General features: G+C 33.4%; 4 protein-coding genes across 6 annotated transcripts; 3 read left to right on the top strand and 1 right to left on the bottom strand.

Annotated features, from left to right (window-relative positions):
* Nucleotides 1-349: 349 nt before the first annotated feature.
* Nucleotides 350-18,469, top strand: LOC126677659 (protein MICRORCHIDIA 1-like). Of its 3 annotated transcripts, XM_050372396.2 has the most exons (18): nucleotides 352-825; nucleotides 911-985; nucleotides 1,899-1,933; nucleotides 3,537-3,615; nucleotides 3,696-3,785; nucleotides 5,852-5,927; nucleotides 6,507-6,585; nucleotides 6,670-6,798; nucleotides 8,597-8,695; nucleotides 9,802-9,909; nucleotides 10,000-10,149; nucleotides 11,733-11,825; nucleotides 12,082-12,133; nucleotides 12,223-12,334; nucleotides 12,506-12,695; nucleotides 16,003-16,088; nucleotides 17,887-17,929; nucleotides 18,042-18,469. In XM_050372396.2, exons 1-18 carry the CDS (start codon nucleotides 588-590, stop codon nucleotides 18,159-18,161), a joined length of 1,854 nt encoding a protein of 617 aa, XP_050228353.1. In that variant the 5' UTR covers nucleotides 352-587; the 3' UTR covers nucleotides 18,162-18,469. The 3 variants fall into 3 exon arrangements, with proteins under 3 accessions (XP_050228355.1, XP_050228353.1, XP_050228354.1); XM_050372397.2 differs by lacking the exon at nucleotides 1,899-1,933 and having other exon boundaries at nucleotides 734-825; XM_050372398.2 differs by lacking the exons at nucleotides 17,887-17,929; nucleotides 18,042-18,469 and having other exon boundaries at nucleotides 350-825; nucleotides 12,537-12,695.
* Nucleotides 18,470-19,457: 988 nt separating this feature from the next.
* Nucleotides 19,458-20,150, top strand: LOC126676554 (uncharacterized). The gene has a single exon (XM_050370776.2). The coding sequence runs from the start codon at nucleotides 19,593-19,595 to the stop codon at nucleotides 19,968-19,970; it is 378 nt and encodes a 125-aa protein (XP_050226733.1). The 5' UTR covers nucleotides 19,458-19,592; the 3' UTR covers nucleotides 19,971-20,150.
* A 1,463-nt stretch (nucleotides 20,151-21,613) lies between these two features.
* Nucleotides 21,614-26,992, top strand: LOC126677492 (glutaredoxin-C3). The gene is made up of 9 exons (XM_050372142.2): nucleotides 21,614-21,880; nucleotides 22,117-22,190; nucleotides 22,276-22,374; nucleotides 22,505-22,609; nucleotides 23,013-23,187; nucleotides 23,277-23,329; nucleotides 23,426-25,456; nucleotides 26,303-26,455; nucleotides 26,567-26,992. The coding sequence occupies exons 1-4, from the start codon at nucleotides 21,711-21,713 to the stop codon at nucleotides 22,558-22,560; spliced, it is 399 nt and encodes a 132-aa protein (XP_050228099.1). The 5' UTR covers nucleotides 21,614-21,710; the 3' UTR covers nucleotides 22,561-22,609; nucleotides 23,013-23,187; nucleotides 23,277-23,329; nucleotides 23,426-25,456; nucleotides 26,303-26,455; nucleotides 26,567-26,992.
* Nucleotides 22,740-26,735, bottom strand: LOC126677491 (probable methyltransferase PMT27). Its single transcript, XM_050372140.2, has 8 exons — nucleotides 25,302-26,735; nucleotides 25,045-25,194; nucleotides 24,692-24,962; nucleotides 24,443-24,553; nucleotides 24,106-24,280; nucleotides 23,703-23,975; nucleotides 23,415-23,609; nucleotides 22,740-23,290 (listed from the first exon to the last, which is right to left on the bottom strand). Exons 1-8 carry the CDS (start codon nucleotides 26,733-26,735, stop codon nucleotides 23,071-23,073), a joined length of 2,829 nt encoding a protein of 942 aa, XP_050228097.1. The 3' UTR covers nucleotides 22,740-23,070.
* Nucleotides 26,993-26,999: the final 7 nt, after the last annotated feature.

The raw sequence follows: 26,999 nt of genomic DNA, 5'->3' as shown, positions 1-26,999 counted from the left end.
ATGCTAAACAATTAATTTTATTTTTATGTATATCTAAATAAATTATAATAATATGGTAAATTAAATGGAATTTTTAATTTTAAGTATAGTTCATTATTTATATTAAGTTCAATTTCAATGTTTACTTAATTTTAAATATTTAAATTTAATTTTTATACAATACATATCTTATTATTTTTAATTTTCATAATAGGCCATAATCAGAACCGTGAACCAGAATCATTTGGTTTTAAACGGCACAGAACCGCCCAATGGTTCAGGCAAAATATTGCTTAAATCGTGAACCGACAGTTTTAAACCGGAACCGCCAACTTATAAACTATGGCCACCCTGACTCGATTGAATGGGTGAAAAAAATGGTTCAATCAAGAAGAATCGGTAGCCTCGCCGATTCGGTCACTTCCCTTAAATCACATTATTTTGCCTCAAATACACTGTAAAGTTTATTTTCCTCTCACTCTGACCGGCAAGACGAAATAACTTGCCGAAGAAACCTGTATCATTCTTGAATTGAAACCCCTCTTTAATTACCTGTGTCACTATTTTTACAATTACAAACATCACAAAACCCTAATCTCTTTACGAAAATGCCGCCCAAACTGAACAAGCAACCCATCAATGTGGTTGAAATCGACAGCAGCGACGACGACGGAGAAGATAGCGTCACTATTGTTGCATGTAATAGTAAATCATTGCCGTCAAATACTAAAGCTCAACCCCAGCCGCAAATGCCGAAGCCTAACAATCAAACTCTAGAGTGCCGGAGTTTCTGGAAAGCCGGTGGTTATGCCGTAAATCCAGCTCCTAGAGCAGCTATTGACCAAGGTATCACTTCAATTTCTTTTAATTTGGTTATGGAAGTTTTTCCTGTGTTTTTTTTTTTAAAATTAATGTTTGAGTTGATTTATAGGGCAGTTGGAGCATGCGAGAGTGCATCCGAAGTTTCTGCATTCAAATGCAACTTCTCATAAATGGGCTTTTGGAGGTGATTTCTGTTTTGTTTAGTTAATTTTTTTATAAAATTCATCAAGTCATGCTGAATTTGATTTATTTATCTAGTATTTGAAGCGATAATTTCAGAGAAATACTGTATCGTTTTTTTACTGAATTGAAGTCAATTTGTAGCTTGTTAGACTAGAAAATGCTTTGAAACCAAGTAGAAGTTGTTCTTTACTTTGATTCTAAGTTAATGAAGGCTAAAATGTTTGCTATTTGAGATTTTATTATGTTTTTTTTTTCCTGGATAATTTATTTGATTATTAATAAAATTTCACATGTTTTTTACTCCTGGTATTTGAGATGCGTAGGGAATTTATATGGTGAAAATTGTTTTCATAATGGGAATTCAGTATGCAGAGTTACTTCTTAGTCTTCTGTACACTTGCTAAAGCGATGTATTCAGCTGAAACTTACGTATGCAAATAGCCAAATATTCTCTTGTTTACTTGCTACTAGTTTACTGATTGTTGGCTAAATGCCAGCTGCTGTTACCATCACTCATTACCTCTCATATTTTCTTTTCTATTCAAGTATTTGAAAGCAAACAGGACGATTGTAGTCCAAATATTCTTATGGAATCATTCTTTGGACTTTTTTTTTACTTTAGTGTGCTTCAAGCACTAGCAATGGATTTCTTTGTACTTTTAGCATTTTAATTTGAAAAATACATAACTTTTTTCAGAGTGTTTTCCACAAAAAAACTACTATTGGACTACAAACAAATAGTTTGATACCTTTTAAGACTCCTTTGTATCTATCTACTTTATATTCATGACAAGTACGACTTTTGTCAATGTGTACGACTTTATGTCAATGTGTTCATCTGTGATACTCTTTCATTTGATGTGCTGATTACCCCCCTTTTCTTATGCTTATGACATTATAATATATTTTGGCAGCAATTGCTGAACTACTTGATAACGCTGTTGATGAGGTAAAGTCAATTCTCATTTCCACCGTAGCTTTTTATGATGAATAATATTGCTATGATTTGCAGTATGTTTAGCTTTTAGACACACGGATGAAGTGCGTGAGAGAGATCATGCACAAAAGTAGCGAATTCTTTTAAAAATTATTCATATCTTAATCTTTTAAACATATTCAAGAAATTAGAAACTTTAATGTTAAATAAGGGAATATAAAAAACATTTAAAGCATCAATGGTCAATCTAAATGGCAAAACTTAACCACCAAGATAAAAAAATATAAAATGATTTATTTGCTTGTCAAATTCATAATCAATCTATTTTAATAGTTTAATGAAATAAAGCTCATATGAGCACCATTTTTTTAAGGGTTCATTACATATAAAATCATGATCTTTGCACCAAGTTTCAAAAATAACATGACCTTGTCAATCACAAACACCACCTTTCATTTCTTTTCAATTTCATCATGGGCACATTTTCGCTGACTTGGACTCTCGATGTGTCTGCCACGTCAGCAAAAATGCCTCTAGAAATTGCCGATGTTATTTTTGAAAAGAAATGAAAGGTGGAGTCTGTGATTGACACGTTTTAAAGGTCTTGTTATTTTTAGAACTTGGTGCAACGATCACGATTTTATATGTACTTAACCCATTTTTAACGTGCCACTTGGATTGAGAGTTGTTGAAATTCATGATTAGTAAAATTCTTGGTTTTTCATGGAATGTGAAATTCATGGATTTAATGAAATAAAATTAATGAATTTATGAGGACAACTTTAAAATAGTAAAATATTAAGACAATCCATCACCTATAAAAAAAATAATCAATTTAGATTTTTCCAGTTAGAAGGTGGAATTTTAAATGAAGGATTTTGGAGGATCATAAATTTAAAAAATCCATTGATTCTCATAACTTTTCACCTTAATGAATGTTTGATTTTGTTTAATCCATGAATTTTGTAAAATTTGTATATTTTGTTCATCTTAAATCCATGACACAAAAGGCGATTAAAGAAAATTCTACGCAATGTTTTGCATGTATTGGTTTATCGAAGTTGATTATTTAGACTACTTTTAGCCAAAAATAAGTCAAGAATTGGTATAACCCATTCAAAACAATAATTTTTCTCGTAAAGCTAATCAGATTCAGAACAAGGAGGGGCGTAGAGAAACAAGCAACCCATTATAAGAGTAGAGGCGTGTGACAAATCATGAAAGGAGGAACGAGGCTTGTGGAGTACGAGTACATGAAATATAAGGATTATGGAAATATCTTGTCTATTAGTGGTGGTTTATTAATATTTATTTTATTTTCTTTTGGCGGAGGAGACAACATCTCCAATACCTTGCATAACAATTTCACTCTGTATAACATGACATAATTACACATTTTTTTATTTTGTATAACTAGACAAGCATTACGCTGTTTCCTAAAACATTAGACAAGGTAGTACTTTGCTATCTTGTTGTCTCAGTTGAGTATCTTTCATCTTGAAACTTTTCTTAGAGAGCGAGATATGCATAATATATATTAGATGTCTAAATAAAAGGAGATTGTTGGATGAGTTAACTGTGTAGGCTTCATTCATCTACCTGCCAATTATTTCAGATTTTTAATGGGGCTAGCTTTCTGAAGATTGATAAATTTGATATCAAGAAGGACAATTCTCCTGCATTGCTTTTCCAAGGCATGTATCCGTAAGCATTATGTGTTTTCTTGCACGGGTTTGTATTTATATATAAAGCCATTTTTTTATGTTTTATATAGATGACGGTGGTGGAATGAATCCTGAATCTATTCGAAAATGCATGAGTTTGGGTTATTCTTCAAAGAAATCGAACAAGACAATTGGACAATGTAAGTATTTTTTTATTTTTTATTATTTTTCATAATATAGCTTTTGAGTTTTGACTACGCATGGTTGTTCCATTTTGTATAATCATATTCTTTTTTTTGTCCCTCTTGCTTTCTGATGTGGGGCGAGGGATGAGCACAATTCGGTCAAGACCAAAATAATCGATGGAACCAAACTGTAGTAATCAAACTAAATTACTCAAATAAAATTTGGGTTTCAATTCTGGGTTTTACAAAAAAAAATTGGTCAGAAACCAAACCAACCGGAATATAAGTATATATTGATATATTGAAAATAGAAAAAAACTGCTTGGATTAATGCTCTAGTTTCTTTCATATTATTCAAAATGTTAAAGTTTTTGTTTCTTAGGGGTGTGATAATTATTTTGGTCAATTTCTTTACTATTTCTAGTCAATTTTGACATGAAAAATAATTTGATTAGTATTTCGATCACCAATAAGGTCTAATCGATCTGACTGTATCAGAAAGGTTTGGTTCAGTTCAGTTTTTTCTTTATAAAAATACATTGATGGATTAGGGGGTAAGAGGATGGTTCATTGACCTGCTCACCCCTATGCGGGGCTTTCATTTTCTAGTTTTCCCTTAAATTTTGTGGACTTATGGTATTACGGTAGAAAGGAGTAAGGACTACATGAATGCCTGGACTATTCTTTAAATGCTTGGTATGATTTCTTGCAAGGAATATTCTGATCAATTTCCAAGATCTTTTTGATGCTAAGGATCTTAGAATTAGTAGTTTTTGGTGAGTTTGGAGTGCACTTAGGTAGTTATTTTTCCTAGGTTGCAAGTTGAATAATACAAAATTTGATCTCATTCAAGTGTGCTACGTTTCAAGACGCAAGAGTCAAAATGTAATATTAGGCAAAGTTCGGGAACATGTTTCTTAAAGAACTAATACTGAAGTTCTGTGGAAGAATCTTGAAAAATATGGTGTTAAACTGTTAATAATATGCTGTTAAACTGTTAATAATATGGTGTGGGTACTAGGTATTAGGAATCAATCTATAAGGGCTTAACAACCGCCAAATCTTTTTGCCTGTGCTATTCTAAGGCTTGTCTGATAATCAAATGCCCTCATGAAACTCTATATGACCATTGTGCTTTGACAATTGACTTTACTTGGACTTGTGAGTTATGACTGCTTGTGGAGGACACATGTGACACATGAAGCTTGTAGATTTTATATAGAAACTAAAATAGGCAGTGAGGAGAAGAAGTTCTAGACTTGGGTGGATGACGTCTGTGGTTGTTTGTTTTCTATTTCTACTTTGCTTTAAAAGGTCAACAAAATAAAGAATTCCGAGCTTCATATTTGGAAGCTTCATAGTCGTCAATCACATGGTTTTATAGGCATCATATGTGCACAAAATGTTTGGGGAAAAAATTGCAGGAAGTTTCGTGTACTGAATTGAATTTTAGATAGCTGCAAGCATGAAAGAGTCAAAGTAGCCCATTTGCTTTAAGGCGCTGGATTTCCAAATATAGTTCTAGCCTCTAGGCTTTCAAAGATTTAGATTTCCGAAGAAATATTAAGGGAACGGTGTTATCCAATACCAACGAGGATTCAAAATATGGATAACTACAATTTTGGTGTTTTAACTTTAATTTCTTTTACCAACGAGCTGTAGCTCAAATGGTATAAGCGCTGGGCAGCAAATGCCAAGGTCGTGGGTTCAAATCCTCCCACAAGCGCTCCCCCTCACCAATTATCAAAAAAAAACTTTAATTTCTTTTAGAATGAAATGTTTAAATGTTGTATCTAACAATTAGTTGTTGTAACCTGTTTATGTTGCATGAAAACAAAAACTGAAACTAATTTCAAACGTTTTTTTTTTCCGGAACATAAGAAACAAATATGTGGGAAAAACATATTAATAATTTAAATATATGAATATATTTATAATTTTAAAAAATTGGAAATTTTTATTTATAATTAAGTTTATACATTATATTTAAATTTAAAAAATTAGAAAATTATATATTTAATTTTATTTTGCCTTCATTGGCTGCATTCAACTCCATTTCTGAAGAGCACCTTTATTTCCAGATGGAAATGGATTCAAGACAAGTACTATGCGATTAGGTGCTGATGTTATTGTTTTTAGCCGTGCATCTAGTGGAAGGTACTTTCTTTTTCCTCACTTTGGCTTATGTTATGGGCTTAACAATTGGATTTAATATATAAGTTGGATGGAATGCTCAATTGTCATTATTTTTTATTTTTCCAATCCGTGTTACTGCTTTTAATCAATTGCATACAAGTTGATTAAGTTGATTACTGTTGCATGATTTTTTGTGTGGTTGAAAAATATTGCACGTATTTGTTGAAAAAATTAGGAGCTCACTTCCCCTCTTTGGCTCTTCGTTAAAATATTCTGCTGTGTGTTTTTTTTTCACTCCGTGATTTCATTATGCATTTCTGAGAGAAACATAGATCCAATCAGCTACATAGGTGTATTTGGATGCCGAATGTAGACCCCATCCAGGTCTTTCTATGCCTTCTTTTGTTTCTTGACATGCTTTTGTTTTCTGCGAAGATGCTGACAGTGACTAGCAATCCTTATAATTTTGTTTTCCAACTCACCCCCATCAAGTTCAAAACACAGCATCACTGCATTTCACTTAAGAAGGGAAAAGCTGGAATTTTTATGGAATCCAACTTTTGTTTTCAACACTAATCTCTGTATCTACTTTGTCTTCAGCAAAGCAACTCAGAGTGTTGGGCTTTTATCTTACACCTTATTGCTGAAAACTGGGCAGGATGACGTTATCGTTCCAATGGTAATTCTTACTATTCACATAGCATCTTAGTGATTACTGTATTGATTTTGACTTTAACTTCTGTTTTTACTTATAATATTTCAGGTTGATTTCGACATTTCTGGTCATTGTGCAGAACCAATTATTTATAGCTCACAAGATGATTGGACCTCTAACCTGAATATGATCCTTGAATGGTCTCCTTTCGAATCAAAAGACATGCTTATGCAACAGGTTTATTTACAATTTCTGGTGTTTTTTTATTATGAAATCATTCAATGTGGTGTCTCCTGAAGTTTTACCAAGGAGTATATTGTCTATAACAACCCAGGCCCATTTCTGAAAGTTAAGATTACTTCTGAGGTTATTGAATTTAAGAATAAGGAAATTAAAATGCTCATTTCTGCGTAGAGCTAAAATTTTGTAATATATTTGTAATCATCTGCTTTAAAATAACTTATACTCTTATATTATATAATAATCTTGAAAGACTTTTGAAACTTGATTAATTTGTTTCGCAATAGTTCATAGAAAACTTGTTTTACATATGTAGTTATTTAAAAGGAATTATTTTAAGAAATTCTTTTATCAAAGTAAGAAATAAGTTACAAGACCACACTTTTCGAAGCCATTTTCAGGCTTCAAAAGAGAGAGGATCTTGTAAGAGGGCCATAGTGTCAGAATTTACCACTTTAAAGATTCCCACCTACTGTTGACTGTTTTGGAGTTGCTGTTGGCTGACCCTAGTAACTGCCAAAAATCCAATTACTCTTATTGTCTCCTTTTAATAAGCTTTTTTTTTACCTAATGCATGTCAAACACCCAGGTAACATGTCAAGTTTACTTTTAATTCACTACCAGATGCAGAAAATGTTATCCTTGGAAATTTTAGTAAACAGATTATTTCTCAGGCTAGCAGCTTGAGTACTAGGCTTAATTTTTTCCATTACAAGTCATTTGAAGGAGTCTCATATGGTAATATTTTCGGAAGACGTTCCCGGTATGGGCATTTTTTTTAAAAAGAAACTATTCTCTGAGGATCTAAAAGGTTATTTGGTCTTTCTTTAAAAATCAGACTCCCTCCGTCCCAAAAATATAATCTCATTTGCCATTTTTATCAATCCCAAAAAAATATGCCCATTTACCTTTTCATTTATTTTGTTCCCACATTACCCTTATTTATGACAATATTTATCTTTAATAGTGTAAAGTGAAATACTTAAAACTCATTTCATTGAATGAAATACTTGAAAAAATCATTTATGGACTTTTTTAACCATAAACCACAAATTATTGATTTTGATAATTATGAATACATTCTTGTACTTTTCAATCACCACTTAATGAAATCTCACTTAATAATAGTTAGGGTTATAATAGGAAAACGACAATATTATAACTATAATAACTATATTTCTTAATATGTGTGTTTTTAAGATTAAGACTATTATTTTGAGACGGAGGGAGTAACATTTAGCTTTCCAAGTCCTAGATAGGTTTAATTTCACCTAAATTTACTCAAATAGGCTGTCAACCCATTTATTTAGTGTTCTATTAAACTATTGCAGAATCTACTTTATTTTAGTTTTATTTTGGAGGCTGAATGTTATATTTTATAAATTGTTATTTGTATTTTATCATCTTTTGTTTGAATCTCCATTTTGACTAAATAGCCGTTTTAGGAATTGACAGTATTCGTATATACACTCTCATTCAAACTGTAACTAAGTATTTGTGCAGGCATTTCCTTGCGTAAAACAGTCTTCATTTCAATATTCTTGTCATTATAGCACATACGTAGCTTGGTTTTCTTCATATAGTAGATTCATTTACCATAACTTAGTTTTGGTGCAACCACTGGCTTGCATAAAACAATCATCAATCAATTCATTATTAGCACATATGTAGCTTGGTTCTCATATAGTTTAAAAGCTGATTCTTCTTTTAAAACTCTTTTGATGGGATTTGTTTCGACCTTTTAGTTTTTCTTTTATGTGCTTATCTTCTCATTGATTTGTTTTTTGTTCCCCAGTTTGAGGATATTGGGCCACATGGCACGAAAATAATAGTATACAATTTATGGCTGAATGATGAGGGTGTATACGAATTAAGTTTTGACGACGATGACGAGGTAATCTCCTTTGATGGTCTGATAACGATTTGCATTTTTTCTTTTCAATATGCTGATGCTATCTTTTGTAAAATGATCCACTTGCTATGATATTGATTTTTACAGAAGTCGTTCCATTTTAAAATGCTCTATTGCCTTTCAACTATGCTGAACACATTGTCATTTTGCATTTTAGGAAATTAAAATAATGGGTTAATTTGTTAAACATTATTTTGGAACTGGGGGAGTACGTTTTTTCCCGGCTTAAACATTGTGGACCAATAACAAACCAAGTGTAGTTGCTTTAAATTTATTTCTCAATCAAAAGTAGCCCATCGATTAATCATTGCAACTCATTTTAGAGGGAGTTCTTGAAAAATCCTAGGAGCTCATTACAGCAATTGCATTAAGGAAAGATATGCAGGAAGGTGTAAATCCAAAGAAGAGTAGGGACTTTAATTACAAGGAAGTTTAAAGGACTAGCCCCTTTAAAAGGTCTTGTTGTTTGCATGTTGTCCTGTACATGATGCATTGTAATCATAGGCACTTTTGATGGAGTGTTTTGAACTGTAAGAGAATTAGAGAAGCCCAAGCTCATGGAATTGTTGATCTTGTAGGGCTTTTTTGTTTTATAAATATCTAACTTTTATGAGAATATGAGATATTTTGTCGAAGATTATATGTACTTGGGGAGAACAAAATGCCAACTGTTCGTTTATGATAACATTTTACCTAATCATCTATAAGAGGACTTTAAAAATGGGATTAAAAAGATACACCTTCCCATAATTATCTGTTTTAGTTCCTTGATGCCATATTTTGTAATGAATAATCCTTTTACTAGCTCTTTTATATAAGTTATAAAAGTCCTAATAGATCAAGGACAGATTCATGGAGAAACTTTTACTTTGTTTTTGATGTCATTCCAACATTCAGCTTGCACAATTTGTTTTGATTGGTTTCTCTTTTGGCACTGTTATCAGTTGTGGAATATTGTAAGTGTGCTTATCATTCTGATGACTAGTCTGTTTCTTTTTGCATGTTTTGATTATGTGTACTTGGTCAAACAGATGTAGAAGGTCGAATTTTGAAGCATTCAATAGTTCTCTTTTTGATTTTTTATGCAGGATATCCAATTGAGGGATGAAGCTCACCGAGGTGATCAGAAAAAACTGCACAAGAAAACTGTTGAACTTCGACGTCACATCTCTTACCGTTTCCATTTTTCATTAAGGGTGAGCTTTCAGATACGGTGACTTTATATTTGGTATTATTTTCTAGTATTTCTTTTTCAACTATTACAAACTATTATTTCTTCCCTTCAGGCTTATGCTTCAATTTTATACCTAAGAAAATTCACAAACTTCAGGATTATATTGAGGGGGAAGCTTGTAGAGCAATATACCATTGCAGATGATTTGATGTATCCTAAAACTGCCATATACAGACCTCAACTGGGAGTAACATCAAAAGAAGTAAGATACACGATCAGAAGGAAGGAACACATTTATATGCTCATTCATTTATTATTTTTGCAGTTATCTTTATGCTAAAATGTGTGTGATGCTCCCTGGGCTTCTGTGAAGATAAGAGTGATGATGAAAGCTTTTGTGTTTATGCTAAAACCTGATTGCTGCCACATATGGTGTCTTTTTTATGATCCAATTGCATGGCCACATCTCTGTTTTAATTTCTCTGTACCTTCATTTACATTTGCTTTATGAAGAAGACAGTTGTTTATGACTTAACAAAATACTTTTCATCATATTATACTTACCTGATGGTAGCAATTATATTTTGAAACAAAAAGTGACTGGTGTAGCACTAAGCACCATATGATTGTTGTAATTAGGGCATTGCACGAGCGACATATAAGCTTTGTTTCTTAGCCTATAAAAAAAATTGAACTTATCTTAGCTTATCTAGGTTCAGAAGCCATGTCATTTATGGTCTATGTTCATATTTATGGCAAACTTCTGTCAGAAGTATAATCATTTTCTTTCGAATGTAAATTAATTATAGTTCTGTTTTTGGACGTCTAATAACTATTATATACAACCATATTGAAAGGGTTAAAATGTTGAACGTTTTTAAGGTTCTTAAATAAATGCTTCTTAATTATTTTCTATCATGTTGAAATAAGTATGCAAAATTGTTTCACTTGCTACTTACCATTTTTTTTGTCTTAAACGTTATTGGAAACATTGATGTTAACAAATAAATTAGAAATCGTATTCATATGTTTTCATAAGAGTTGAGACTTGGCTCGGTAGGGTTTTATCTGAATTTTCATTTAGAGGCCTAGTTCTTGCTAGACCTATTAAATGAAAGCCAAAGTACAAAGGGAATGATTTGAGCTAAACTTTAGGACTTGTTTAATAAATTAATGTTGCACTGAGAAAATTCGAGTCCACTCATCAGCCCATTTGCTTGACTAGGACTGTCTTACAATTTACTGAAATTTCTGGAATCTTACCATGTTTTTAAATTTGGCATCTAATAGAGATGTCAGATTTGCTCCTTTTCATTTACTATATGCAACTATATTTTATGTATTTCATATTTTTTTAGCACTTGTATCTTCTCTTTGATTCTTTTAAAGTTATCCTAACAAATTTTAAAACTAATTGAATGAATTAATGCATTCACCACCTTGGGACAAAAAACTTCAGTTGTCAGTACTAGCAGATAGGATGAGTTCTTTTCAATAATCTTGTTGTATGAGGCAATAACATGAAAAGAAGGTGAAATGTGATACCCTCTGGTCAATATGGCTAACACTCAAAGAGCCCTCTCATGAAGCATCTGTCGTCACTGAAGCCAAAACACCTGGTGTTAAAACAATTTGAAATTACTATGCGTAGCAATACTGTCTTATGTGTGTTTATGATTTTTTGAAGGTCTGAAAGTGTGATTTTTACATGAATGTTGATAATTGTAGGAGTCCTATTTTTTCATTTATGGTGGGTAATTCTTCACATGAGTATTTAACTTTAAAGCATGCTTCCTTATTGGTCTTAAGATTACTTTCTTCATTTGCTAATTTGTCGGGAGCTAGGTTTCCGCAGAAACAACAATTGGTTTCATCAAGCAGGCACCTAATCTTGACGCTCTTGGCATCAATGTATACCATAAAAATCGCCTGATCAGGGTATGTGTTAATGCCATTCATGAATTCTTTTCATGCATATTGATATGTTCATTTATATGACTTTTATGGTGCATTTACTGCATATAAATATTAATTTGTATCAGAATGATCAAATTAGAAAGTAGAAACGTAACTGAACTTTTGATTCTTTACTGAATCTGGTTCATGCATTAGAGGTGCTGACTGCCACTGATAATATATATTAGCATACTTTCCTTTCCACTAATTAAATGTTTGGCTGTTTGCAATTTTATAGCCCTTCTGGAAAGTCACTGGGGAAAATTCTTCTAAAGGAAGATTTATTGTTGGTAATTTACTTTTTCCTATTCCTCTTTTCCATTTTAGCAAAATATTTTGTTGAAGTTTCATTGATTACGTCGTTATTTTTGTTTTATAGGAGTTCTTGAAGCAAATTTCATTGAACCAGCACATGATAAGCAGGATTTTGAGAGATCGTCACTGTTTATTCGGCTAGAAGCTAAGCTGAAACAAATGGTGATGGAATACTGGTTTGTTACTGTTTAGCTTGCTTCTTGTAAACGCTGTGATCCTGCTTTCTTGCCAGCATACTTTTGCAGTGCATACACTGATTTCTTACTTCTACTACATGTTTTATTTTTTTATTTGATCATTATAAGCATATCCAACATTTGGAAGCTAAGCACTTGCTCTTTTGACAGGAATAACAACTCCTATTTAATTGGATTTCAGCCTCCTTGGGAAAAAGGGCAGACATCAAACAAACAGAGTCAATCCCCTTACAAGCGTGACACTGCTTTGTCAGTTAATTCTAGAGAAGAAATGCATCTTGATCAATCTGCCAATTTGCCACATTTGCCTGAGGATCATGGAGTAACTTCCTCTGTGGGTGTAAGTGATTTGAGCTGCCCTGTCTTATTATATACTTGCCATTCTGATTTTCTTCTTTTCTGCACCATGGGTCATGTCTTAAATCTAATTATAATCCTTGAAATCCTTTCCTGCTCGGGAATAGCCCTTATCAAAATGATGGTAGTGATCCTAGACATCAATCTCAATATGTAGCCCGTGTGTTTATGTCAATAGATTGGATGTGCATGCCTTATATGTTTTAAGTATGGATTAACCCATTCTAAGGCTCCTAAAGTATACGTTTTTTGTTTAAAAAGCTCCTCAACTTCAAAGTAGCTCTTGTGGCCCATATCCTTTCATTTTTCGTATTTATAGGCCTTTCGATGGATGTCTGTCAAACACGTGTAATTCTTTTTTAAAGGACATCAATCGAAGGGCCTATAAATACGAAAAATGAAAGGATAGGGGCAAAAAGAGCTAATATGAAGTTGAGGGGCTTTTTTAAACAAAAAACGTATATTTTGTGGGTCTTAGAATGGGTTAATCCTTTAATTATCAAAACATAATACTCCCTCCGTCCCAATAGAGTTGTCCACTTTGAGAAATTTTTTTGTCCTAAAATTCTTGTCCACTTTCAAAAAGCAACTAACTTTTACACTCAATTTTCCTATACTACCCCTATTTAAATTCCACTAATAAAAGCAAATTGCAAGTGGACCCTATATTAAATAGGGGTATGACAAGAAAAGTAAGGAAAAGTTTATAAAAATCATAAACAATAATTGCTTTTCTTAAACTGTGTGATAAAGGCAAAGTGGACAACTCTATTGGGACGGAGGGAGTATAATATATCTCACACAGACAGGGGAGAGTGGGGAGAGAGCAAGAGATGGCATAGTGTAAATAAATGCTAATTCAGAATGTCGCAGTTGAGTTAAGTCGAGCCGGTACACTGTAGGTTTAAGATATTTGAATTACCTCAAATTCGTTGACGCTATATTGAATAATTTTTTTTTTTAATTCTGAATTAAAATTGATTTCATAAGCTAATGCTTAGCGGTGTAAAGAAACTTCTTAACTGGCGGAGAATAAGGAGAACACCGAAAAAACTTTGAAGCGACATACAACAGCAGGCCTATCACCTGCCTTAAGTATTTATCTTCTTATAAATTAAATGAAGACAAAAGTTTTGTCAAAATGCGGAATGCCCGTATGTTAAATAAAGAATGGCGCAGACACTGCAATAGAAACATTATTACGCCCTAATGTTTTAGTATATAATATAATTTCTCAAAGTTTGGATGAAAATTGAAGTCTATGAACAATGAATGACACATTAGCTCAATTGGCTATATGCAACAAGTAAATCAAAAGAAATTTGCCATTTGTGATTCAGTCACATATTAAAAGTAAAACACTTCATTATTGGTGACTCTGGCTTCGGGGTTTGCAAAAATCAAACAAAACTAAATAACCGAATCGATAAATTCAGTTCAGTAAAGTATAAAAAAAAAATCAAATTGATTCGGTTCAGTTTTAGAAGTTAAAATTTCAGTTGGTGTGCAAAAACCAAACCAAACAAAACTAAATAACCGAATTGATGTACTTGGTTCAGTTTGAAACTGCAAAAAAAATTTAAATTTTGCGATTCGGTTCAGTTTTAGAAGTTAAAATTTCAGTTCACTTTTGTACAGCCGAACTGCAGTTTGAAAGTATAAAAAAATTAAGCTTTTTTGGTTTGGTTAGGTATTAGAATTTTAAATACCAAGTGTAATATTTATGTGATTCTACAGAGTTAAAATGCCAAGTGTGATATACTTCGGAGATAGTATGTAATGAGAAACTAGCATTTTCCATCAGACGTGCCCAGTATCAGCTGACCTCTATATAGGTCAGAAGGTTAATGGTTTGATCTTGTTTTCCTCCTCCCCAATTTGTTTAAAGAAAAACAACTTTGTCACATTTCTTATTTGGGTATAGCAGTGCACTATCCCTTGCTATTAGTTGATTAACAGGCCAACTAATTTGACATGCCATATAAAGTAAATTAGAAGTGTGTTTATTCTTGCAAGAATTGATGGTATAAATTTTCAGATCATCTATACTATATATAAAAGAACGGATGGTGAGTGGGTGGGAAATGGATAAGCACATTTACGTCAATGCCCTTCATACTACTAACTAAAATAAACTACTTATGTTAAGATAGTTGTTTAGAGTATAAATTAAAATAAACATATTTAATTATTACTATTTTAATTATTATTTTGTCATCTAGAATTCTAACTAAGGTAAACTACTTCTAATAAATCATTATTTGATATTTTTTATTTATCGTCTCTATAAATTTTTTGTTTATATTCTCTATAAATAAGATAAACTACTCCTGATTAACTACCATTTAATTCTTATGTGATATTTTATACTTAAATATAATTTATATATATAGAATATTAATTAATTAAACATAAATATAATTACCCTAATCCATAATAAAAATAATTATCATTATTTGACGAGTCACAATACGAGCCACGCGTGAAACACGTAAAGCGACACTAGTAATTGAAAAATAGAGGAAAGGAAAAATATGATGGGGTGGAAGTAGGTTAATAATTCCAGAATGCAATGCGTTTTTTATTAGTAATGAAATAAAAAATTCAATGGAACGTAGAAGGAAAATAAAGTAGTGAATTATTACATTTTACCAAAAATGTTATTAAAAAAACAAACAATGTTTAGAGGTCCAAATTAATCGAGTAGAATGCTCAATGCATCAGACTCAGTTTAGCTTTAATTGCAATCTAGTTGGGCTTTCTGAAAATTTTTCAAAGAAAAGGAAAGAAAGAAACAAATCTGAGTTGGGACTAGCTGACTAGCTATTGATATTGAACCGGTTTCTCTATTCCACTTTGCTTGGTTAAGGGAATGGAGAACAAGTCAAAAATTTCTTCCTGCAGTAGACTAATGAAATAACTTGGATTAATGCCTCGACATTCTTAAGAAAATAAGTTTTGTCAAATGTGAATGTAGAAGAGCTCTTTTATTTACTTAATATTTTACGTGGCATCATTGAATCAGCTGCAGATGCTAAAGAAATGAGCAAAACCTGAAACAGTTATAGTTGACTAGGACTTTAACAAAGCTTAACAACCACAATTCCATTTTATAAACCAAAGTAGCATCTGATTCACCATTTTGCTCCTCTTCTAACAAGGAGTATAGATTGCTATCCTTTCCTCAGAGCAACTTATGAGCATTTTCACGAGGTGCTGGCTGGATGGGCAATTTGTTTCTATTCGTTTATCTGCACTTATATTTTCTGGTTGAATGCCTAATTTTGTAGGGATATGAAGAAGTCCTAACTGAAGATGGTCTAGGGTCCAAACTGGTTGATCAAATCTGCGAAGAAAATATAGAGCTCTTTTTGAGGTACGTTATTTTATTTTGATATTGTAGTTTTATGTATAATGCCGATTCTTTTTTCCTTACCTCTGTTTGCAACGAACTACAAGCTTGTTTGAAAGCTGCGGCAGTTCCAATTTTAAAATTGAGTGTACCACTATTTAGGAAGGGAAACATTTCTTGCTCTTAAATGGCATGGAGTTAATACTTGCTATCAAGAGAAGATAATCGAACTAGTTCATTCTTGAAGTTATTTTATTTTGTGAAAGAGGTGTTCTTGGAAAATGTGTTCTTATTGAGCCAACCTAAATGCAAACCTAGTCTTTAAATTCATCATGGTTTATGTCCTAGTATGGAAATTGTTTATGCCTAGATTTTCACGATTTGCATCCTGGAATTCAGTATAAAGGGGACCGACTTTTTTGAAATGGGGCAGCTGATGTTTAGGCTTCTTGAAGTAACAATGAGAAGAAACTAGGATCTATATATTAGAACAATGCGATCTGACGGTGTTCTTGTGTTTTGACAGTAAACTTGGATACATTTTTCATGATTCAATAATCTAAGGATCGGTATCAGGTTCTAACATTACTTGTTATTCAGAACTTCCTTAATCTGAAATAGATGTTTAGGACATCAGAAGTTGATTAGGGACCTATTTGGTATTTATGCTGTTCTTAGTTTCTTGTTTCCATTGCTACTCCAGTTAACCATGCTTCTATTTGTTATGATGTTATCAAGAGAAAAAGTCACTGCCAAAGAAACTACTTTTTAGTTGCAGAGTCATTTTTCTAAGGATATGATTCTTTGTTATGGGACAACAGCCAAGTACCACTTGAAGTATGGAATACCAAAGAGTCCCTGAGATTCTAGGATTAATTAAAATTGTGGTGGGGTACTCTTAATTATCTACTATCTAGTTGCGCAGTGCCTTTACCAAGTGTTTTTAGACTTCCTCAAGTTAAGCAATAATGACATTCAAGAATAAGTGATAAATGCCTTAAACCACCTTTATCAAATGTGAATTAGGTTTCCAGGTGATCAATTTGGTTAATTCAGTTTTTGGGATAAGTGCCTCAACTGTAAACGTGCTACTTAAGTTCTGTCCTTCATGTACTCCCGCTGTGAAACATTCTCTATGACATTTATGCAAATTACATGGATTGGAAAACTTAATTTCAGTTCAGGTATTTACATGGAGAAATGAGCATTGAAAATCTAGGGTAGAGGTGTAGAGGATGAATAACAAAGCCTACTGCTAGTACTGTGGTCAAGATGTAAAATGAATGGCTTCTAAGGTCCATATGTATTGAGGAGAGGTAATTTATAATTGAACTCAAAGTTTTTAACTGCAGTCAAAACTTTGAACAGATAATTGTTTTTTTGGTAATTGTGGTCTTACGGGGCACATGTTGTACTTCGGGTTCTACGGACATATTAAGCTGTCTTGGATCTTTTTTTGTTTCTTTGAGAGGAAGCTTGCTTTTGGTTTAGGATTGTATGATGTGGTGATTGTCATAGAGTTCTATATTTTGCTTTCTGATTATTGTGGAATAATTAATTTTTATATGCAAGATATAAGGCGAAGATGGTGCAAGTTGAAACTTTATTTTCATTCACTGCAGCTAACTATTATGATTTATGGCCAATGGACAGAATCTTTTTCCCAATTTATATTTTAGAGCAGTCGGCAAGTATTTGAGATTTAATCCTATATCTAGGCTCCGACTGATATTTCCTTTGATTTGCTACAATCTGATAAGTTGTTGAATTTTGACTCTCATTGGCTTCTATTTTCATCCAATATATATTATATCTTCTACAGGTGCGAAGGACACAGGCAAAAGGAGACTGAGCTGAAACGAACGGTAGGTTTAATATGCATAAGAGGAGTGCTTGTGATCAGAAGTCATGATCATTTCCTATTTTTTGCGAAAAAATTAAAAACAGCAACTAATAGTTTTTCTGTTGGTCGATCAGGTAACAGAGTTGGAGAAAGAGCTCGAGCAAGCCAAGCGGAAGTGTGCTCAACTTGCTGCTCACCTGGAGACTAAAAGGAAACAGAAGACAACAAAAGAGCAGACTGAAAAAGTCTCATAGCGCCTCTTGTAATGCTTTCAACAGGCGGACAATGAGATCGATCTAATTGTAACTGAAAGGTTAGGCTCGTGGTTGTGGATTTTTCTTTTCTAAGCTTAGCTTCATGCTGTTAAAATGATCTTATTTTGTAAAGCTCAGTTATGCTACTTTAGATTGGTTTTTTGTATATATGATTTTAGGTTGAACAACTGTAATGTGCATAATATGAATTATGATGATACTTGTATAGATAGAACTGTCTGTTGTGGCTATTGGAGCTGTTAAATCCAACAGCTGACAACAACTCTTCTAACAAATCCATTTTATAACTTCTGTACTTCAATTCAACCATTTCCTCAGTTTCTAATTTCTAAACCACAATAACCCATCGTTATCAAAGACTTTAGGATGGGATTGCACTAATAGGTTGTTTGATTTTCTAAATTTTGGTCGGACTCAGAGTGGGGATGATATGATAATGGGAATTGGAATTGAACCGTTTATGAATATTAACTTTGAGCCAAACATAATCTAAAAAGAGTGCTTTGTCCTTAATTTGGCGTTCTTTAATTTAATGTATGGCCATATTTTGATTTTAGTTTAGATTTCCTTGCATATAATTTTCGTCTTTGCTAAAAATCTACTGACGAATTAGATAATAATAAAAAAAAAATCTATAGTCGAGTTACCATAATAGATTTTTTTTTTCAAGTGCATTTATATAATCAATTTACTTCATTATCTCAAAAATTTCTCAGACATTTTGGTTTAACACAGCTAGACCATTTAATCAAAAAATAAAAACACAGCTAGACCAATAAATTGTGAACTTTGCTGCAATAAAATTACAAAATTAAACAGTTTGGATATCGAATTTTTAAGCAAAATTAAACAGTTTGGATATTGAATTTTTTAAGCACAATATTAATTTAACGTGTTTCTCACTGTCATTCTGTTTTTACAGTAATCCCACTTTTTTTTATATTGTTTTATTAGGTCAAACTTACGTTTTTAAAAGATTGAGATACAAATTAAAAAAGGGAATTTCTTAAAAATACCCTCAAAATAGCAAAATATTCTCAAAAATACTGGTTGACCTAATTAATTGTAAAAAGTATAGTTTACTGAAAAATTTAGAAAATATGAATTTTAAAAAATTTATTAATTTAAACTTACTAACGGTTTACTATCAGTTTACTTTAAAAATCACTCTACTGTTAGTTTATTTTTGAATTACTATAAAATATTACTACTTCTAAACAACTTGGGAAGCCAATAAAATCCTGCCATCTAAGAAGTCAAAAATCCATCTAAACAAAATATTGTCAAAAATTAGGTGCCTAGTGATAATTAGAAATTTGATTGCAAATGGAAACGTAACTTTATTATCCCATTCCAATCCCACCTCATCAGCAAACCTTCACCAATAAAAATGCGTCCATCCTCATTGGCATGGCGGCTTCTATGAGAGATCTGAATCTGACCCGACGAATAATCACATCAACACCCACTTTTCAAATCCCCGTCTCCTTTTTTCCGATTACAATCAATAATTCTCAACGACAACATCGTATGGCCACCAAGAACGATCAATCTCAAGAATCGACAGCTTCCCTAAACGTAGACAACAAGACTCAAGAAAAGGAAAAACTAGAAAGAAAATTGCCAACGCCGCCGCCGCCTCCTCCGCCGCCGGAGAAGCCGGAGCCTGGGGACTGTTGCGGGAGTGGATGCGTGAGGTGTGTGTGGGATGTTTATTATGAGGAGCTTGAGGAGTATGATAAGCTATACAAGGATTCTAATTCATCTGATTCTAAGCCGCCTTCTTAGCACTTTGTATTGTTGTTTCGAGTTCATAATTTTCCGATGTGATTTATTGAATTTGAGATTGTTTGTGAAAAATTTCCATTAGTGATGGATTGATCTTCTCATGAAAAGAGAAGAGAAGACAACGCACATACCCTTGAGCCTTTCTATCTAATTAATTTTATTTAATATCGCATTGTGCAATTCTACCCCGATTTATGTTTGTATTTAAAAGGGTTAATGTAAAAAAAAATTACTACAAATTTTACATGTTTTTTTATTCTAATCATGCAGTTTAAATTTTGTCATTTTCATGTACGAACTATCATTTTTTTTCAAATTCATACACGGCGCTGAGGTGACACACATTCATTTGTGTAAAATGGCCTTCACCTCAGCGAATTACACCAATAGAGCCGTGACACCTTCCCACCGTGTATGATTTTGGGGAAAAGTGGTAGTTCATGTATGAAAATTACAAAATTTAAACTGCGTGATTATAATGAAAAACATGTAAAATTCATGATTTTTTTTGACATTATCCCTATTTAAAATAGTTACGTGATAATATATGTAAATTTCATGTCAAAAAAATACCTCATACTTAAAACAGACATTGAAAATTAATAAGGTTATATGCATATTAAATTTCAACACTTTCAATTTATAGCGATTCGATGTCATTCTTTAAAATGTTAAATCGCATAATTTAATCCTTAATTTTTGACACAGTATAACATATTTTCGCTTTATGACGTTGTTTTATACTCCCTCCGTTCCAATAGAGTTGTCCACTTTGCCTTTATCGCACAGTTTAAGAAAAACAATTACTATTATTTATAGGTATTGTAAAATTTACCTTACTTTTCTTGTCATACCCCTATTTAATATGGGGTCCATTTGCAATTTACTCATTAGTGGATTTTTAATAGGGGTAATATAGAAAAATTAAGTGTAAAAGTTAACTATTTTTTAAAAATGGTTTGGGACAAAAAAATTTCTCAAAGTGGACAACTCTATCGGGACGGAGGGAGTATAAAATAACGCACTTTTATACACATCTTTTTAGTTTTAATTTTGCTAAAAACGACTATAAGCTACATAATGCAAAAGAGTGAAAGATTGGAATGTCTGATGCGATGTTTTGAAAAATTGGATTAAACCACTACAAACGTGAAACATTAGAATGTAATATGCAGATAATTCAAATTAAAGTTATAAAAAAATTTGTTATTATCCTTATTATATAAATACTATTTTTTCCACAAACTCAAATTAAAAGCAACAAATTTTTCAAATTAAGATAAAATTATTCAAAATAATTATAATTGATAATGAATGTAAAATATTTGGATATAGAAACTCTTTATGCCTAAAATCTACTATAAAGTTACTTTTCTAAATCAATTTAAAATACACTTGAGATCGTTAATCCTCATGATTATTAAATGTATTAAAAAATTTAGACCGTATTTTCATTACCTTAAATGATTATGAAAAATAGTAAATACATTGTGTTCTGTTACTTTCAAAATCAGGGCCCAATTAGTATTTATCCTATAAAATGAGATTGAATTATACTTTTCACCTTAAGTTATTGGATTTGGAAAGAAACATATCATACTTAAAGGAAGGATGTAAGTTAGATGCAAGCCAAACATTAAGGACAACTTTATACATTTTTCCTATATTATTGCAATTTGCAATTAGATTATCAAAAACCACAAACAAATAGCAATAATTAACTGCAAAACGAAGAAGAAGATGACAGTAAAATCAAGTACGACGGTCGTTAATGGCAGAGGATTTGGATTGTCAGTTTTGTTATTACTAGTAATAATAAATGAAGTGAACGCTTCAAATTCAGCTTCCGCTCTGGTACTAAACCTAATCAACTCCCAAACTATTGTCATCTTCTCCAAATCCTATTGCCCGTATGTCAATCTCACTACTCTCCTAATTTTTAATTATGTTTTCTGTTCCTTATACTTTCAGTGTTATGCAATTAGGGTTTCAGTGTTAATTGCTCAGATTATGATGACACAATATTAATGATTCTTTTGTCTCTTTGGGTTGTGAAATGATTCTATTCTTACTTGTAATTGCAGTATAGATTGATTAGAGTAATTGTGATTTGTTTAGTTTTTTTATTTGTGAATTGTGATGTTAGGTATTGCTTGCGTGCCAAGCGTATATTCAGTGAACTACAGAAGAAACCTTATGTTGTAGAGCTGGATCTTCGAGGTATATCTTATGTTAATTGTTTTATTATTTTTATCTGAATTTATGTTTGAATTTGAACGGCTTTGTTACTATTATTTATGTGCAGATGACGGGTCTCAAATTCAGTATGTTCTTCTGGACCTGTTTGGCAAACGCACTGTCCCCCAAGTGTTTGTGAATGGCAAGCATATTGGTGGTTCTGACGGTAAGTTTACCTTTCGCTTGGCTAGTTTCTATGATCAAATGTTTCCTTCCCTTGTTCGGAGGCAAACTACTCTGCCTATGCAGTTTTACATTTTTACTAGTGTTGTTTGATTAATACCTCGACTCTCCAGATCTTAGAGCTGCTGTCCAGAGCGGGCAACTGCAGAAACTTCTGGCTACAAGTTGATGGATATGTGGATAGTTAAGTAACAACTCCTGAACTGAAGTTGCACATGGTATAGAAGAACATAATTGTGCTTTATTTTGATGCTGAAATCAGTTTTTTAGTTTTATGTTGTTTTGTGCAATATTCGAATGTATATGGAAATATTGGTGTTTTGCTCAGTGGAGAATGGATGACACGGGTTTTAAGTTTGAATTTGTCCTAGATCCTTTGTCATATAATACACCACAACATTTCACATCGGGAATTATTTTTTTATCTTACTGAAAAGTGGGGCTAACATGCTGTGAATTCCATAATGCCCGTTTGCACCCTGGCTTCTGGGAGAAAAATCCATCAATTTACCAATTGTAACACTATCTGTCGACTATTTCTTTTACATTACAGAAAATACATATATGTTGCATTGCCAAAGAGAATAAAATGCGCAGAAAGTCACAATGGCTGGTCTACAGGCTTTCTTGAAAATCAGTGGAGTCACCACCGGTTGATGAGCTGATGCTATTCTCTACATTATTTGGAAGAAGCTGCAAATGTTTGTGGTCGCCAGTCACCTTTTTGTGCGCTGAGCAGACCTTCTTGGTCTTTGGAAAAAGTTAAATGAACCTCCCATCGCATAGACTTCAACAGGTTTTCCACTTCCCCTATTGTACTTGACTCGTCACGAACTACCAATTTACCTCCTGGTCTTACTATCCTGTCAATCTCCGCCATCACAGGAGCAAGTTTGCATCTGCAAAACAAATCCATTGTTTATCAAGCTTCAAAAAAGGTGAGATTTATTTTGTCGTCAAGCTTCATAATTTGGAATGTTGATGATACTTTGAATATATGTTAGCATAAATACATGATGTTACCTTTTCTTCAGCTTGGAGAATAAATGATCAGCATGGAGGAGGTCATAAGTACGAGGATAAGTGCTGAATGACTCGCACCAATCATGGTATATCCCGAACAGACCTCGTTCGTATATTATAGGAAGCGTATCTGGGGAATCGATGTTCACTACATTTAACACCCATACTTTAAGGTCTTTTAGAGCTGCTGCAAACCTGGATGCATGAAGATTTAGTTTTTTCATTACAGATATGTATTTTATAATCTTAAGAGTAACAGAACATTAGTAGGTTAATGACTAGCCTTACCCGCCATAAACAGCTCTCATGTCCATAACATTTCTTACATTGGACCAACTGATTCCTAATCCCTTTAAATATGATGAGCGTATCACGTGTTTCCAATGTTCATAATCCGTGGTGAAGTCCTGAGGTGCTGGTTTGCCGTAAATCCCCATTTGAGAACTGTTAATCCAGTATGGAGGGGTCTGTATCCTGTTCGGCCAATCCTCTGGCCATCTAGTCCCTCTTTCATTTTCGTCAACTGGCACCCGATGCATGCATGACTGCAAAGGGACATACCTGAAAAGATAAAATTGCAGAACGACTTCAATATTTGAAGTGCTGTTGAGAAATTAAGAGTCCTACTCCTAATAGCTATTCAAACCATGTCAAGCTGCTAAGCCCACACAGACATAGTGATAAAACATACCAGGCGGCATTTGGATCATCATCACCCTTACACATTGGTGGAGTATTTTTCTTTCTTTGATCATAGCAATCATTGGATAGAGGTTTGCGGTAGATGGCAGCACCGACAGAGTTGAGTTTGTCCTTTTTGATTGTAATGAGCTCCCAGCACATGGATACCGTCAGTGCAGACATCGCTAGAAAGGTTATACTAAAAAGTCAGCTGAACCAAGTTCGAAATAAGTATTGTCATTGGCATCTTAGAACAGGAGCTCAGTTTGGTTCTTTAATTCTGTCTACATTCACTCATGCCATGGAGGTAGAATATTGTGAAAAGTAAAGCAGATTTGTAACCTTACCTTGCCATATCTCCACATCTTCTTGGAGCTTTTGGTACACAGGTGTGGCTGACCAAACAAAATATCCCCCAGGTCGTAGGACGCGATTCAATTCCAAAAGTAGCTGACCACCTGAAGAATTTAGTAGTTTGAAAATTAATCAATTAGAATTTACTAATTAAACTGATATGCTTGTAGATCATGAATTCACTATAGGACAATATATATGTCGTGTTATTCTCTAAGAAGAAGAAGAATAAGAAGTATGACCGTCTGCATGCCAAGGCACTCGACAGCGTGCACAATGCAGGAGATCGAAAACCCTGCTCGGAAAAGGTAGACGCTGAGAACCCATGACAGCAGAGATAGCAGGTATTCCTCTTTCAAGAGCAAACTGAACTTGTGCTTCATGTTCGTCTTTTGGTGCGAAAGACATTGTAAGAACATCTTTTTCGAATAGGTAACCACCAAAACTTGCAACGCCACACCCCACATCCAATATAACTCTAGTATGCTTTCCCCATGCTATGTTAGGTACTGCCTGCAACCACCAACGTTAATGAATAGAAATTGACACTTCAATTTATTATTAGTTTTGTATGAGTTCAAGAATACATAATTACCTGCTGAAGAAACTCAATGTAATGAAGTGCTCCATGTATGAACTGAGTGCCACCACCTGGGAATGTCAAGAACTCACCTGTCACCTTAACCCAGTTCTGGTGTCCCTTCACTTCTGCTAATTTTGTATGAGGCACATTATGATACCATATCTGCAATGTGAGTGAAAAGGAAATTTATATATACTGAGGCATGGTTTAGCTCTTTCAACAGTACAATTTGAATCAAGTGTGCAGGTTAAGTCCAATGCAGTAATTACCTTATCTCGGCTTGAAGGCCATGAGATAGGTCTTTTGTAACCCTCCGGAAGTCGGACCAAACATGTGGGTCCCTCTTCAGGGCAATGCCTCTCTCGATGCTCAAAGTGCCCGGTAGTCCTTAGTTGCTTTAGTGCCTTCTCGTTATCCAAACAAGGTATATAATCAGAACCTGCTGTGACATTACAGAGATGCCATGTATACCCATAGATGCTTTCTTTACCATCAGATTCATCTTTTCTCCTCTCCTTTTGGTTCTCTGATTCAGCTGCTTGAGTTGACCACGACTTCTTTGATTCTTTTGATTCCTTTGGTATTCCTGAAGAAGTTTCCCCATCAGAAATGGATGATTCTGTAGACGGTTTATCTTCTGTTGCTTTTGTGTCTTGGTTCAAGGAACTGCTCTCACCTTGAGATTCTTGCTCACTGTGTGGATTCTCGAGTTGGGCCATTAAGGTGTCAGTTGCATTGTCAGACTTTTTATCTCCTGGAGTTGTTACATCTTCAAATTGATGCTCTTTCTGCTCCTTTTTTTGTTTTTCATGCTGTTGCATTTCATCTTGCTTCTTTCCTTCTTGTTGTTGTTGTTGCTGTTGCTGCTGTTGTTTCATTCTTTGTTGTTGATCTTCTTCTGAAACCTCATTTTGAGTTTCTTGGGAAGTGTTCTGAATTCCAGCATCTTCTTGTCGTTGTTGTTGTTGTTGTTCGTCGAATGATTTTGTCACTTCAGGTTCCTGATTGTTTTCATTGCTTTGAGTTTCTTGCTGCTGCTGTTCTTGATCTGCGTTTGATTCGTGGCTTTGAGTCTCCTGTGAATTTTTGTTGCTCTCTTTAATATCTTGTTGTTGATCTTTAGAGTCGTCTTGTGAATTTTCACCAGATTCTGATGATGATTTTTTCTCATGACTAGTATTGCTTTCCTCATTTATTGTTTTGTCAGATTCAGAACTTTCATTGCTAGTTTGCTCAGCTTGTTGATTTTGAGTCATTGTGCTTTCTTCAGATACCTGCTTCCGAGTTTCTGTGCGCTTCTCCTTCTCATGTTCTCCGCCACCGCCAGTTTCCGGCTTATTCTGATCATTAGCATTTGTTTTAGGATCATCAGCATTTATAATGGCATCAGCAGGAAGATCACCAGGATTATCTTCAAAAGGAGGTTGATCCTTTTTCTCTTCATTTGTAATAATATTCTGTGCCTCATTTGTAGCTGAGGAAGCATCCACATTATCAACTAACACACCATTATTATTGTTGTTGCTGGTGGCAGAAGTCGCGACTTTGGCGGCGCGATTGGTGGTTTGTGGTGGAATAACAGAGGTTGAAGTTAGCATCCACACACCAATGACACATACTGCTATAAATGCTATAGTAGTAATGGTCGATGTGTACGAAGACGAAGAGCTACGTTTACTATTACGTGACCTGCTCAGAGGCATTTTTATATTTTCTTCAACCTATTTTTGATTTTTGGGTTTTGTTTATTTTGTTTGATTAAGGTAAGAGGAGTTGTGTTTGAAGAAAAATATGTGAAAGTGGAAGTGAAAGTGGTTAGAAATGAATTGAGAAAATGGTAAAAAGCAAAGGTGAGAAATTTTAGGTGTGGTTGTGGATTAAGTGTTTTTAAGACAACTAAAGAAATGTTCCAATGTAAAAGTTTCTCAAAGATCCTAAGAATTAGGAAGAATTTGTTACACATCAAG

The sequence above is a fragment of the Mercurialis annua genome, linkage group LG4 (genome assembly GCF_937616625.2).
Source record: "Mercurialis annua linkage group LG4, ddMerAnnu1.2, whole genome shotgun sequence".
NCBI lineage: Eukaryota > Viridiplantae > Streptophyta > Magnoliopsida > Malpighiales > Euphorbiaceae > Mercurialis > Mercurialis annua.
Note: the sequence above shows the minus strand (reverse complement) of the source record. Positions and strands in the feature narration are given on the sequence as shown.

What these genes read in the sequence shown, in the direction of transcription:
- LOC126677492 (XM_050372142.2), top strand. Translation starts at nt 21,711, where the DNA reads ATGACAGTAAAATCAAGTACGACGGTCGTTAATGGCAGAGGATTTGGA. An exon ending in TGTAGAGCTGGATCTTCGAG is followed by an intron (nt 22,191 to 22,275) that starts GTATATCTTATG and finishes ATTTATGTGCAG; the next exon opens with ATGACGGGTCTCAAATTCAG. An exon ending in GCATATTGGTGGTTCTGACG is followed by an intron (nt 22,375 to 22,504) that starts GTAAGTTTACCT and finishes TCGACTCTCCAG; the next exon opens with ATCTTAGAGCTGCTGTCCAG.
- LOC126677659 (XM_050372396.2), top strand. Translation starts at nt 588, where the DNA reads ATGCCGCCCAAACTGAACAAGCAACCCATCAATGTGGTTGAAATCGAC. An exon ending in GAACAAGACAATTGGACAAT is followed by an intron (nt 3,786 to 5,851) that starts GTAAGTATTTTT and finishes CTTTATTTCCAG; the next exon opens with ATGGAAATGGATTCAAGACA. An exon ending in AGACTGAGCTGAAACGAACG is followed by an intron (nt 17,930 to 18,041) that starts GTAGGTTTAATA and finishes TTGGTCGATCAG; the next exon opens with GTAACAGAGTTGGAGAAAGA.
- LOC126676554 (XM_050370776.2), top strand. Translation starts at nt 19,593, where the DNA reads ATGGCGGCTTCTATGAGAGATCTGAATCTGACCCGACGAATAATCACA.
- LOC126677491 (XM_050372140.2), bottom strand. Translation starts at nt 26,735, where the DNA reads ATGCCTCTGAGCAGGTCACGTAATAGTAAACGTAGCTCTTCGTCTTCG. An exon ending in ACATTGAGTTTCTTCAGCAG is followed by an intron (nt 24,963 to 25,044) that starts GTAATTATGTAT and finishes TGGTGGTTGCAG; the next exon opens with GCAGTACCTAACATAGCATG. An exon ending in GATGATCCAAATGCCGCCTG is followed by an intron (nt 23,976 to 24,105) that starts GTATGTTTTATC and finishes TTATCTTTTCAG; the next exon opens with GTATGTCCCTTTGCAGTCAT.